Source organism: Phasianus colchicus, chromosome 18, assembly GCF_987193195.1.
Source record: "Phasianus colchicus chromosome 18, bPhaCol1.hap1.1, whole genome shotgun sequence".
NCBI classification, from domain to species: domain Eukaryota; kingdom Metazoa; phylum Chordata; class Aves; order Galliformes; family Phasianidae; genus Phasianus; species Phasianus colchicus.
In genome coordinates, this window is record NC_143453.1 from 11,787,665 (window position 1) to 11,799,787 (window position 12,123).

Sequence of the window (12,123 nt, forward strand, 5' to 3'; positions counted from 1 at the left end):
TGACACCCGGCTGCCCAGCTCCACAGCACTAGGTTTGTTTTCTGGGGAAAAGCCTTTGAAAAACCGAGCAGATCTTTCTGCTCCTTCCACCACCATCCTTCCCCCTGTGGGCAGCAGGGCGCAGGGTGCGTGGCAGGGCCAGCGGGCTGTGCTGCATGCCTCTCCTCCCGCAGCTGCCGGGGTGTGCAGGAGTTACTGCGATGAGAATTAGCCGTAAACATTTCTGTCTGGTTCCAAAAGGTTACTTCAGAGAAACGTGTCTTCACATCACTTGGGATCTTTTCTGCTGTTGAAATACACATTCACGAGTGAAGTGCTGCAATTATGAGGATGTTTAGAGAATCACAAAGGTATTTATTCTTGTCCCAGCTAGTTTGTAGTAGCAGAATTGCGAGTGGCAAGGCTAAGAAAATGTATTCAAAAAACAAATGCGTAATTGTTTTGTTGAGAGTTGGAGTCAACATTGTTTGCACACGAGGCTCCGCCGCCCGCAGCGCAGCGACCAGACGGAGGTGCCACCTCCGATCCCAGCCCCGCTGGGAGGCCCAGCTCGGCTGCCCTGGGCGGCTCAGACTGCGTCCTGCTCTGCTTATAGCATCTGAAAGCACGGTGGGAGAAGAACGTCCTTTTGTTTAGGCAGTTTCAGCCTTTCCCTCCCCTTTTCTGTTTAGCACATGGAAATGGCATGTCACAGTGAGGCTGTGGGGCTGCTATAGGCTGTACCCCCGTGGCCATTGAGCTCTTGTGCCAGCAGTCGCCTCTCCCTGCGTGCACCTTCCTTCCAGGAAAATCAGAGCGTATTTTAACAGTTTCACTGCAAGTCCCCATGTTGCTTCCCTTCTATTTTTATGTGCTGGCTGAGTGTACCCTGCACATTTCCCAGCTTACAGACAGATTCAGCCAAAGACTCACCACCACTGCAGCTCCATCCCAGCACAAGCCGGGGGGGGGGTCTGATTTGGGGTGGCTGTTGCTGTTATTGAACCTGGCCTGGCGTTTATCCCAGCTCTTCCTCTGTGTTTTTTCTCCTCTTCGCTATAAAACCATGATTTCCTCATGACATCTTCATGCCACACTCCAGCCAAGTGCTTCCTCCTTCTATTGTCAGCACTGCTCGAAGCTTTTAGCTCCCAAACAAGAAGTGTGATCTGGCTGTGGGCAAGGGGAGAGCCTTCAGTGCAGCCCCAGGCACTGCCCTGGCCCACAGAGGGCTTCTACATGAGATGGATGTGGGGTGCCGTGCATAGGAGCCACGGGGTCCTTCCTTCCCTAGCAGGAGCATTTGTCTGAGTGCAGCAAGTCCTTTCCACCGGGCTGTCTGCAAAACACAGAGGGGTGAGCCTTTTGATGTTTGTATTTACAGTGTGTTCACATCTGGATGTTATTTGTGACACAGCCTCTCCTCCCTCTCCTGTCCCCGTGCCTTCCTGTAACATCCACATAGAACCCCCGGGCCCTCAGCACTCAGCAGCCAGCCGTGCACGACCAGGGGACAGCCCCACACCAGGACCTGCAGGGTGCAGCAGGGTGCAGCAGGGTGCTGCAGCGTGGTTCAGTCGCTGCACAGCCCCTTGGGCAGCCCCGTCCTGCAGTGCCTGCAGGTGGCCACGCCCTTCAGCCCACATGCTTTGCCCCCGCTGCCCCAAAGCGTCCCCATCAATTCTTAAATGTCAGCAGATATCCCTTGGAAATTATTTATTGCATCTGCTGTCGTATTTAATGATTTAACAATATACTAATAATCATAACATATTAACTTTGTGTAGCGATATGCCACTCGATGGCGGGTAATGAGCACATTGCACGGCTCTAGCAGCATACAGATGCTTACTGCCCTTCTCCCAGAGGCTCACAGGTGGTTACTGGGGCTCACAGGGCAACGGTGCTGCTCCCTGTGCTCCCCACGTGGGGTGCAGGGCTGCGGGGCTGCGGGGCACAGCACAGGGATCCTTGCCTCCACGAGCAGCCCTGCGGCCATTGGCTGATCACTGGTAAAGCCCCCCAGGATCACCATGATGCTGGTTATGTCCAAAAGAGCTGCTGGGGAAGAAAGCATGTGTGCGGCCATGCGTGCATAGCATGAGCACAACCTCTATGCACACCCACCGCTGTGCGCACACCATGCTGCTGGGAGTGCCCAGAGGTGATGGTGCACACACACACACACATCCCACTTGCGCTGTGCATGCATGCACGCAGTGGCTGTGCACAGTGCGACCGCTAACACCAGCACAGACTGCACGGTGCTGCGGCCCAAGCACAAACTGTGCACGTGTACGCTGTGCCCAGGGATACACAGGCACCTTGCACACACACTCAGACTGCGTGCACTTTTCTTGCACACCCACATGCACTCTGACAGCGCACACACCCACACTGCGCACACACACACACGATGTGTCCGCACACACACACAGTGCACACACACACACCATGCACACGCAGCGCACACGCACGCACGCACAGCCCCCGCTCGCTCCAGCACCGCGTGCACGCACACACTCGCGGCGCGCTCCCGCAGCTCGGCGGGGCGGGGCGGGGCGGGGCGGTCGGGCGCGCGCTCTCGCTCGGGTGCGCGCGGCGGCTCGCGGCTCGCGGCTGGATTGGTCGCGCCTGGCGGCGGCGGAGCCGGGCGGCCGCGGGGCGGGGGGCGCGGGGCAGTCGCCGCGGAGCGCCCGAGGAGCGGCAGCGCGGCGCGGTCCGCGCTTGGAATAATGGCTGCCGCGGCGTGAGGACGCGGGGCCGGAGCAGCGCCGCCCGGGAGCCCCTCGCTGGGGCCGCGCCGTGGCTGTGGTGTATTTTTTTTTTTTTTTCTCCTCGTCGGATGCCGGCCGGAGCCGCCTGTGTCGCTTTTGGGCTGTTGTTGTGATTGTGGTGGTTTTTTGTTGTTTTTTTTTTCTTTTTTCCTTTTTAACCCTTTTTTTGGGTATTTTTTTCTGCCGTCCCCTCCCCGCCGCGCCCCGCGGCCATGGACCCGTAGCGGCGTCCGAGCGGCGGCTCCGGGGGGCTGAGCGGCGGGGCGCGAACTTCGGCGGCGAGACGAGAACAAACGCAAAGGCTGCGATCAGAGCCAGAAAGCGAGGACGCGCGGAGGAGCCGAGGAGCGGCGGGGCCGCGGGCAGCCCGGGCCGGGAGCGCTGAGCCCTGCGGCGGCCCCGGGCGGCTCCGCGCTCCGTGCAGCGCCCGGCGGGGCCATGCGGTGAGTGCGGCGGGGCGGCCTCGGCCTCTCGCTGCCGTGCCTTTATGCCTTTCGGGGTGCGGAGTGGGGGGGGATTTTTCCGGCTCCGAGCGGTGCTGAGGTGCGGCGCGGCTCCGTCCCACGGCCGCGGGTCCCCGGGCGGGGCTGTGCGCTGCGCTGCGGGACTCCTCCCGAGGCCGCCGCTCTCCTCCCGCTCCGCGCGTTCCCCCGGGCGGCCGCGGCCCTCCGAGCGCCCCGCGTCCACGGGAGCGGCCCCGGGGCTCTGCCCGGACCGGCTGGAGCGGCTGCGAGTCGCGAAGCTCAGCCCTGCGGGCAGCCCGAGCCTCCCGTGCGCGAAGAGCCGCCGTTGGGAAAAGGGCTGCGCGGTTTTGCCCGTTCTCGGCCCGAGGAGTCGCCCCGCAGAGCCGGGCGGGGAGGAGAGGCGGCATCCCGCTGCGAGACGGAGCGGCTGAGCGCCGAAGTGCGGCTCCCGGGGCGGCGTGGGGAAGGGGCTCAGGACGGACGAGGGCACGGGATCGTGTGAATGGCAGCGGCTGCCGCGGCGCTGCACAACGGAGCGTCTTCCCGGCCGGGAAATGTTGGTGAAGTTGCGCATCCATCTCTCGAGGCTGCGTGCCGCCCGGGCTGCTGCTGCTGGCCTGGCTTTCGGTGACACTCCGGGACCCGAGGGCCTTTTAACCTCGTTTTGTAACGAAGATAATTTCCCGTTACGTAAGGCGCTGCTCCGAGCGGGTGCTCTGGTCCCGTTCCCCCACACCGTGCAGCCAGCAGCTCTCCTGGCGATCCGTTCCTGGAAGAGACCGTGCGGGGCTGCAGTGGAGCTGCGGGCGCTGCCCGCTCGCACATCGGAAGCTCTGCCTGCGGCCGTCCCTGAGCAGAACCCGTCTCAGAGGGTTATGGTGGTGTCTGAGGGGGATTTTCTGCGTGCAGACTTACCGGGACGAGCCGCTCGGTGCACATGCACAGCATTAACTTCCACAAGTGGGGACTTGGAATTGCTCTCTGCAGGAATGCGGTCCCTTAGCGACGCAGCGCTGTGCTGCCTGCCCCACGGCACGGCGCTTCCTGCGGGACCGCTGCTGGCGCACACAGCGGGCATTCGGCTTTGCTGGAGCAGAGGCTGATGTGCCTCTTTCCCTCCGTGAAGAAGGTGCCTTACACTAAGGGAAGCCCTAAGTCTCGTGCGCCAGAGGGCCGCTCCGTTCTCCTCAGCAACCGCCTGCCGACAAGCAGAACAGATCCCCACGTTGTTCTATGGGACACGCGGCCATTGGCCGGCCGAGGATGGCAGCGCCCAGAGCAGCCCTTGGACCTGTAGGTTAAGAAAGGGACGGGGTGTGATGTGAGTCCTGCTGACAAACGACAGGCACGGAGCAGCTGTTGGGATTTATTTTGCTCTGATTTTGCACAAACTTCCCGTAAAGGTCCAAACTCAGGTTTCTGCTGTTGTTGCTCTTCCAACTCAGAGATGTTAGGATATTTAACGGCGCGCATGTTGGCGGAAGCGATGTGCAAAGGGCTGCATTCTGCTCTGTGCTGCTTGCTGCTTCTGGAGAGCGCAGATGTAGATGTCGTTTTCTGCCTTATGTTTTTCATACATTCTTTTTCTGGCTCCCAGCATCCTTGTGTGGAGTGACCCGTAATCGCTGGGGGTTGTGGTGTCCGGATGGATTTGAATATGAAGCACTGAAGCACTCTTTTTAAAGCAATTAGAGGAGATTCAGTCAAGGAAAATTATTTGTGTCATCAGAATAGGAAATGCAGGCTGGTTAATTTTAATGAGTTGGTGAATTTACAAGATCTGAAGCTGGGCAGGTACAAGGATGCCTTAATAGCATGTTTGGGCAGAGGTTGGCTTTGTGCATCAGAAATGGGGACATTGAGGTTTCTTGCAGTCTTTTTTCCTTCTGAATAAAGATGGAGATTCAGAACCAGGTAAAGAAACACATGGTTTTACCAGAAATTATTTCCTAGGCCGATCAATTACTAGGAGATGTAATGAGAAATGCACTCCTCGGGGAGAGCAGGGAGGAATTGCCATTACATAATATCCCTTGGGAGAGCTGCTGCGTGGCGTAATGAGGCCGCTGATGGAGCATTTGGGGAAATGCCTATGGATAAGAATTTGTTCTTCAGATTTCCATAAACAAAACGTATTACTGAAAAATAGGCTTGTGAAGGGTAGCACTGGTAGGTAGGAGGTGGTGCTTTGCCTCTGCCTGCACTTCTTTTGTTCTGATAATTGCTGTGTAAGAGATTAAGTAACGGTGTGATTAAAACTTCCATAGAATAGGAGATGCAAGTCAGTAGTTTCCTTACCTATGTAGTGCCAGGGGTAAGGCGTTAAGGGCTGCCTTCTGTTCTAGGCTTCGTTACATTACTTGTGTTTATCTTCTGAAGATCCTAAGGAAAAGAAAATCTCTGGCCATGGTGGTGTAAGCAGCCATCTGTGGGCAAAACAGCATCAGTGTGAGGTGCGATGCTGTGGGCTCTGTAAGCTGCAGGGCTGCATGGTGCGCTGGGCCCTCGCTGCTGGGCTGACTTCCAGCAGTGAAGGTGCTTGGCAAAGAGTGTTGCAGCAGATCCTTGCACTTCCAGTAGCATTTGCCTTCTAGAAGAAAGTAATTTCCACGCACTTGCCCTTCCCACTGGAGCACTTGTGTGCTCGGAATACGGAGTGGTACCTCCAGGAGCTGCCTGGGAGCTGGCTGCCCTGCATGGCTGGAGGTGTGTGAAAGCAGCGGAGGGAGAAGGCGAGAAATCTTTACACCTGTGTCACAGCTGGGGAACGGCCCAATGGGAGCTGCTGATTTAAAATCCATGCATCCGATGTGTGTCCTGCTCCTCTCCCAAGGGCCACTGATGGCCCAGCATGGGGAGCTGCAGCCCTGGAGCTGGCGGAGGAGGCTGCAGATGCAGGCACGGCTCCAGCTATTTCTGGGGAGTTAAGGGTGCAGTGACTGTTGTGAAGCCCAGGCCCCTATTTCAGCACTTCATTGATAATATTTTGTAGTATGCCGTGTGCCACCGTGTGGCTGCTGAGCCGCAGTGCAGTTATTGAGGTACGGCTCGATTTCTCCGTACGGATGAGGGTTTGGTGTTGTTGATTTGGTTTGGTGTCAGCTCATTGCCTGCTCTGTGCTGGTTGGCTGGGCTGTGGGATGCTGTTGGAGGCTTCCAGTTTGCCCCGAGGTTGGCTTTCCAGTGCAAAATGGTGCTGGGTAGGAGCACGCAAAGGTTGCATAAGGAAACTGCTGACATTTCTGCATCCACGGCAAAATGTCAGAAAAGCTGGGAGCACCTCACTCATACTGGTGAAGGGCTCGACTGCAAGCAGGGCACTGTGGCAGCAGCTTCCCAGCAGCTTGTGAGCGAGAGGAACAGGGACCTGCCATTGTTGGCTCTTGTAGACTTCGACCAGAACGGTGCTGCTGATGTGGGCGTGGGGAAACAGGTTCCTCAAGGCATCTGCTTGGCTCAGAGCTGCGTTGGAAGGGTGGAGATAAACAAAAGGTGTCACCTGAATCCTGTAAAAATAAGCCTTGCTTTGTGGTGGGTGGGAAGCGAGGAGTTCGGGTTTTCATCAGGCACCATGTCTGTGGTGGCTGTTTATGTTGTTACCAAAGATATTTCTAGCTTGCTTATAAAATAAGAATTTAACCAAACATTTTGAATTTGGAAGGTGCTCAGCCTAGCTTGTGTTCTTGCAGAAGAATGTTACGGTTACATTGCCCTGGAGGTAATCACAGGACTCTTAATCTCTAGTTAAAGCAGGCGGGTGAGTTCTTGCTGTCGTGGCTCTGGGGGGAAGACGTCTGTACACGGATGGATGCCGTAACTGCAGTTGCTGCTGTACCACAGGAAAATCAGGGACATAATGGCATTAAATCATGTTTTTTTTTCTTTCCGTGGAATAATCAAGAGTAAAAAATGTGTACGCTATTAAAATCTGTGCTCCAAAGCTGCGGGGTGTAAGCCATAGCATAGCCTGCCTTCAAAATGGTTGGAAATCCTTCATAAATATCTCTTTAGCACATACCTTGTATCTCCCCGGATGATTGGCTCTCTAGCAAAGCCTTCCGTAGAGGGTGTACTGTAATCCTTTTATGTTACTTCTTCAGTGCAGATTACGCAGCAAGAAATAATTAGGAGATTAATTTTCACCTGTCACTGCCAATAATAGATAACCTTGATACAGTGACAGGGCTAGGAATTTGGGGAATGGAAAAGCGTTTAACCCTGTAGGGACTGCTGCAGGGAGCAGGCAGAAAATGGTTGCCAGGACGTGACCTCCCTGCTGGCCGCACACACCGCCTCGCTGCTCCGCCAGGGCGCCCCGCAGCCCCGGCTGGTCATTCACACGCAGTTCTGTTGCCTTCCAGGATTTCAGTTCCCAATCTGAGTGGTATTCCTAGGCTGCTCGGGGAAGGAGCAGGCTAATGAAGATGGCTTCATTAGGCAGTGTGCATTTTCTCCTCTCTGCAACAAATGCAGCTGAAAAAACATCCCAGAAGTAACTGTGCTTCTGGTCTTTGGAGAAAGCATGACGGAGGTGTTTCTGCTCCCTTTCAATGTTAATTACGGGCTGGCATAAGGTGTGCCTAAAATGCAGCCTGTGCTCCAGGACAGGGCGGGTAAATGGAGAGGGAGAATGCTGCCCTTCCCCCTCTGCTGCATTTCTGTGTTTTTTTTCTTTTTTCTTTTGTGCCGAAGTTTAAATCTACAATCTGTTGAAAACGTAATGGGAAACCAGCCTACAGAAAATGCCATTATTCATATCATCCTGAGCTCATTTATTTTATCTGCAGTAGTAATGATAAGACAGGCTGCTTGGCAATGCTGATAAGCTGAGAAATATCTTAGAGCTATTTGTAAAAGTTAAAGCAGATCTTGGTACTGAGAGATAGGGAAACTGATGAGCCTTTGGGCAATCTGCAGAGCTGAAAGCTAATAAAGATTTTAATAGGAAGGCCTCATTAGGATTAGGGAGAAGATCTATTATCTGGGATTTACACAACACAAATGGTGGGGCAACTTTAATTTTTGCTTTTTTCTTCATTAAATGCTATTGCTGAATGTGAAGCCCGTGCACTCGATTGGGATCTCTTTGTGCGTGCAGGCAGCCATCGCCAGCTGTTGGCTGGGCGAAAGGGAAGGGCCGATGGTGCAGGAGTGTGTTCACCGTGCACAGGAGATGGCAGTGAGCTGCTGTGTGCAGGGCCAGCTCGCTCCTTGTCTTCAGGGAGCTGGGAGGGAGCTGCTGGCTGCAGTGTGTCTCTGGGAACGGTGTTTCTAATCTTACGGCCCTGGAGAGAATCTTCAGAAAGAAATGAAGCCGTTGGCGTGGTGCTGGTCCTCTTGGCAGTGCGCCTGAGGCAGCAGCGTGGATGAACGCCTTGTCTGTCCCCATCTTTAGTGCTGGTCGGTTGGGGTTGCCTTGTGGTATAAAGAGCTGTATTGCAGGAGGGGGATGGGGCAGCCCCAGGCCAGTGGTGCCCTGAGGAACCACCTGGGTGGGTTGGGATCCCCCGCATTGCGCCAGGGCTGATTTAGCGTTCTCACCGTTGAGATGTACAGAATGCTCACTTTGTGTGGACCCTTTGTGTACGAGCACCTACTGTGCAGGTTCGGCTTTGTTCTGCATGCTCAGCCCAGGATGTAAGGTGCATGAAAGCCACTGAATGAGCATTCATTGGTGTGGAGTTCATAGGCGTGTTTAATATTCTTTCTCAGGGGCCATCAGAACTTTTTCTTGCGGTTGAACTGGATTGTAAGGCAGGAGGAGAAGCCATGCTGAAACATTCTTTGGTTTGCTTCTGAGGTACAAGCTGTGCTGTGACCTGGTTCTGCCATCCCACAGTTCAGAGCATTCCTACGGGCAGCCAATGCAATCCAGTGGGACCTGTAGTGAAGGTGAAGGGGTTTGTTAGGTGACGTGGGCACTGGTTGCGAGGTGCCGCTCTGTGAGTGCAGCAGCTGGAAGCTGGCTGTGGGACAGTCAGGTTTCTTTGTGGAGCACCCACGGGTGCAGGAGTCTTGGCTGCTCCCCCATTTTCCTGGCACAGACCAGCGTCACACACAGCCCTAGTTGTAACTGCATTGCTTCCATAGGAGAGTAATGTTTGGAAAGTTTGCTCTTTTATTTTCAGTTTTCTTTAATATAGTGTAGCAGCTGAAAGCCAAAAGGGAGTGTGACATCGCAAGACACAGGGAAGTGTATTCCAGCCTGTAGGTTGGGATCCTTTGGTTTCTGCTGTTGGTTTCAACCAGTGTTTCCATAGGGAATGCGGTGAGCACTGTTAATTATAGATTCAGGTGCAGATACTGCATCTTTCATGCACAATGCAAGGTGGCTCAGCGCAGCTGCATCTTGGATCCCCTCCCCAGTGCCCTCAGTGCTGTGGCAGCTGAACAGGGGTGGAGGCAGCTCCCAATACCTCCTGCTGAGGACCAAATGCAGTTCCCATGTTGGCTTGGTGTCAGCTCATTGCCCCTTGCTCATAACAAATCACATTTTATGTCAGTGAACCAGCATGGCTTTCTAAAGAACTAGCGCTGTTTGCACGTAGCATACTGCTCCAGCAAGGCTGCCATTTGAGAAGTTCCTAATATTTACGTTTGATATGAATGAAACTTTTTGTTTTGTCTGTAGACTTCAACGGAACTGGAGCTGACTCGTATCAGGAGTGCCTTGATAACAAGCAAGGTATGAGATCAAGTCTCTCCAACATGGGCACTTGGGACTGACTTGGCTTGATTCTTGCAGCTGAATTGGTTGCTGTCTCTGTCTCTCTCGCTCTGTCTACCCGTATTTTTTTTTATTATTATTTTTTCTTTTTGCTGTCTCCGAGCCAATTCACTGTTAACAGTTCCACATCAGCTAACCTGTGAACTCAGGGTCTCATTCTACATTTGTGATAAGGCTTCTCCTTTCTAGCACCCCAAATCCTCTGTTATTTGGGGAGGAGCTGAGCAGGTTGTCCAACAGATCGAGCAGCATGTGCACTTGCTTGCAGTTGTCCTCGTCCTTAATTGCACAGCTAAGCAGAAGAGTATTAAAGCTGAGCTAAGGGAAGGCACGTGCTAGGCTGTGTTAGCGTAGTGCCAGCCCTGGTGTGGTGGGGGTGTGCTGTCAGACCCATTCAGATTTGCCCAGCCTGCTGTCTTCTGTGGCAGAGTTGATAAGAGCTGGAAAAGTCTGCTGTGATTTGTGAGGGAGGGGTGACGGTGGGGGAGGAATCTGTTGTCCTTTCACTTTAAGCTTGGAAAGAAGAGTCACATCAGTAGAAATGGAAATGGTGGAAGTATCTCAGGAACAGAACCCAACAGCAAGGTTTCTGATTCTGTGTTTGGGAAAAGTGTTGGTGCGTTACGTTCTCCTCAGATTTCCTTTCTGAGAACTCAGTTAGAATTGCTGTTCCGTCACCATAGCCATGTAGTGTTGGACCTTCTGTTAACTGGGGAAGGCAAGCACCATTCAGTCCAACATTTCATTCATTACAAGCTACAAGGAGCAAGAGGGAAGGCTTAACCTAACCAGGATATAGGCATCAGTTGCATGCCAGTTCTTGCACTGCTGTTGATCCAGATCCGTGTCAGTAGCTAAAATGATTGTTTGCTGAAATTCTGACCCTTGTTACATAATTTTCTAAGGTAATGCCAAGGAACACAAGAAACTCTCTCAATCTTGTTGCTTTGTCGGGTTTGATTTTCCACCAGTGTCTTCACTATCAGTATCCATCAGTCAGTGTTACGTGTGCTTGGAGTCAAAGCTGCTGTGAAATGCACTGCCCTGCTGCTGCTGGGTTTGGGTGGGGCTGTGTGGGAAAGGGCTGGGGGTTGGTGGTGGTGGGGGGGTTCAGGTATGTTGTCTGGTGACCCTTGCACTCGTGTTTTCCCACTATTTTCTCTGCCAGTTGTGGTAAATACCTAACCATTGCTGAGCTTTCATTTCAGAAGTCACAGCTGGAATACTGATATGGAAGAACTGTAATCAATAATGGCTTCTTGATTAGATTAAGTTTAAAAGTGTTCCAGAGCAATGTAAGTCAGGATGCTCCATAGGAAGATAGATGGTTTGTTCTCGAGGGGAGTGCTTTTTTTCCAGTCAAGGTTTTCTGCTTGGCTGGGAGTTCTGTTCCATTTGGCGTTTTGTAGAAAGTGACTGAGCTTCAATTTTTAAAAAACTGGTCTATTAATTGTTTGAAACCAGTTGCAGCCCCTTTGATGTGCTTGTTATTAGCCTGGCTTATCTGACAGCTGGCATTAAGTGGCGTTACATCTATTTCTATGACTGTACCAAAGATTTTTCTTGTATTTTTTTTGTTATTTTCTTTGACATTGCTGCTCATTTCAGTATGAATTGGCTCTGATTTGAGTAATTTACCATGTCCGTGCCACATCATCACGTTTAAAGCAGAAGCCTGTAAGAAGGCAGGGGTTTTAAAGATAAAAGTCTGACTGACTTGTAGTCAGCCTCTTGCTGTCTGACGCACAGTAGTTCTGTGAGCACGCAGCAGATCTGAATCTGCCATTTGCAACAGTTTGCAGAGTATAAAATACACAGCAAACAGTGGGCCCGTAATTCTGGTTGCTTCCTGTTGAACTCACAACAAAACAGCAGCCGTGGCTGAAAGTAGCAGCGGCTCTTTAAAAATACTAAATCATCAAGCCCTGTGAAATGCAATTGCCATGGCTTCATTTTTGTAACAGCATGCTTGTCTCCTCAAAATTATGCTGTAATGAGGTTTGGTTTATATATTTTACCCTTTTCCTCATTAAAGTGCTCTCCCTCAGAAGAAGCGCTTTGTGTCGTGAAATACTGCGCGCTTAAGATGAAGGCAGGTTTATAAGGATTTAATGTACTTGGGAGCCAAGGTTTTGCAGCTTTATGGTGAGGGTGTCTGAACAAAGGGCTTTATGGT

At 52.8% G+C, this 12,123-nt stretch overlaps 1 protein-coding gene across 24 annotated transcripts in view; it reads left to right on the forward strand.

The window, feature by feature from the left end:
- Positions 1–12,123, forward strand: part of FBRSL1 (fibrosin like 1) — a 417,340-nt gene that overhangs the window by 323,096 nt on the left and 82,121 nt on the right. For 18 of the 24 annotated variants that reach the window (XM_090152701.1, XM_031592758.2, XM_031592768.2 and 15 more), the window contains one exon: positions 9,852–9,905. The exons of the other annotated variants lie outside the window; for them this stretch is intronic. In XM_090152701.1, coding sequence (XP_090008827.1) covers positions 9,852–9,905 — 54 coding nt within the window. The remainder of the gene's footprint in view (positions 1–9,851; positions 9,906–12,123) is intronic. 24 annotated transcript variants of the gene reach the window in all.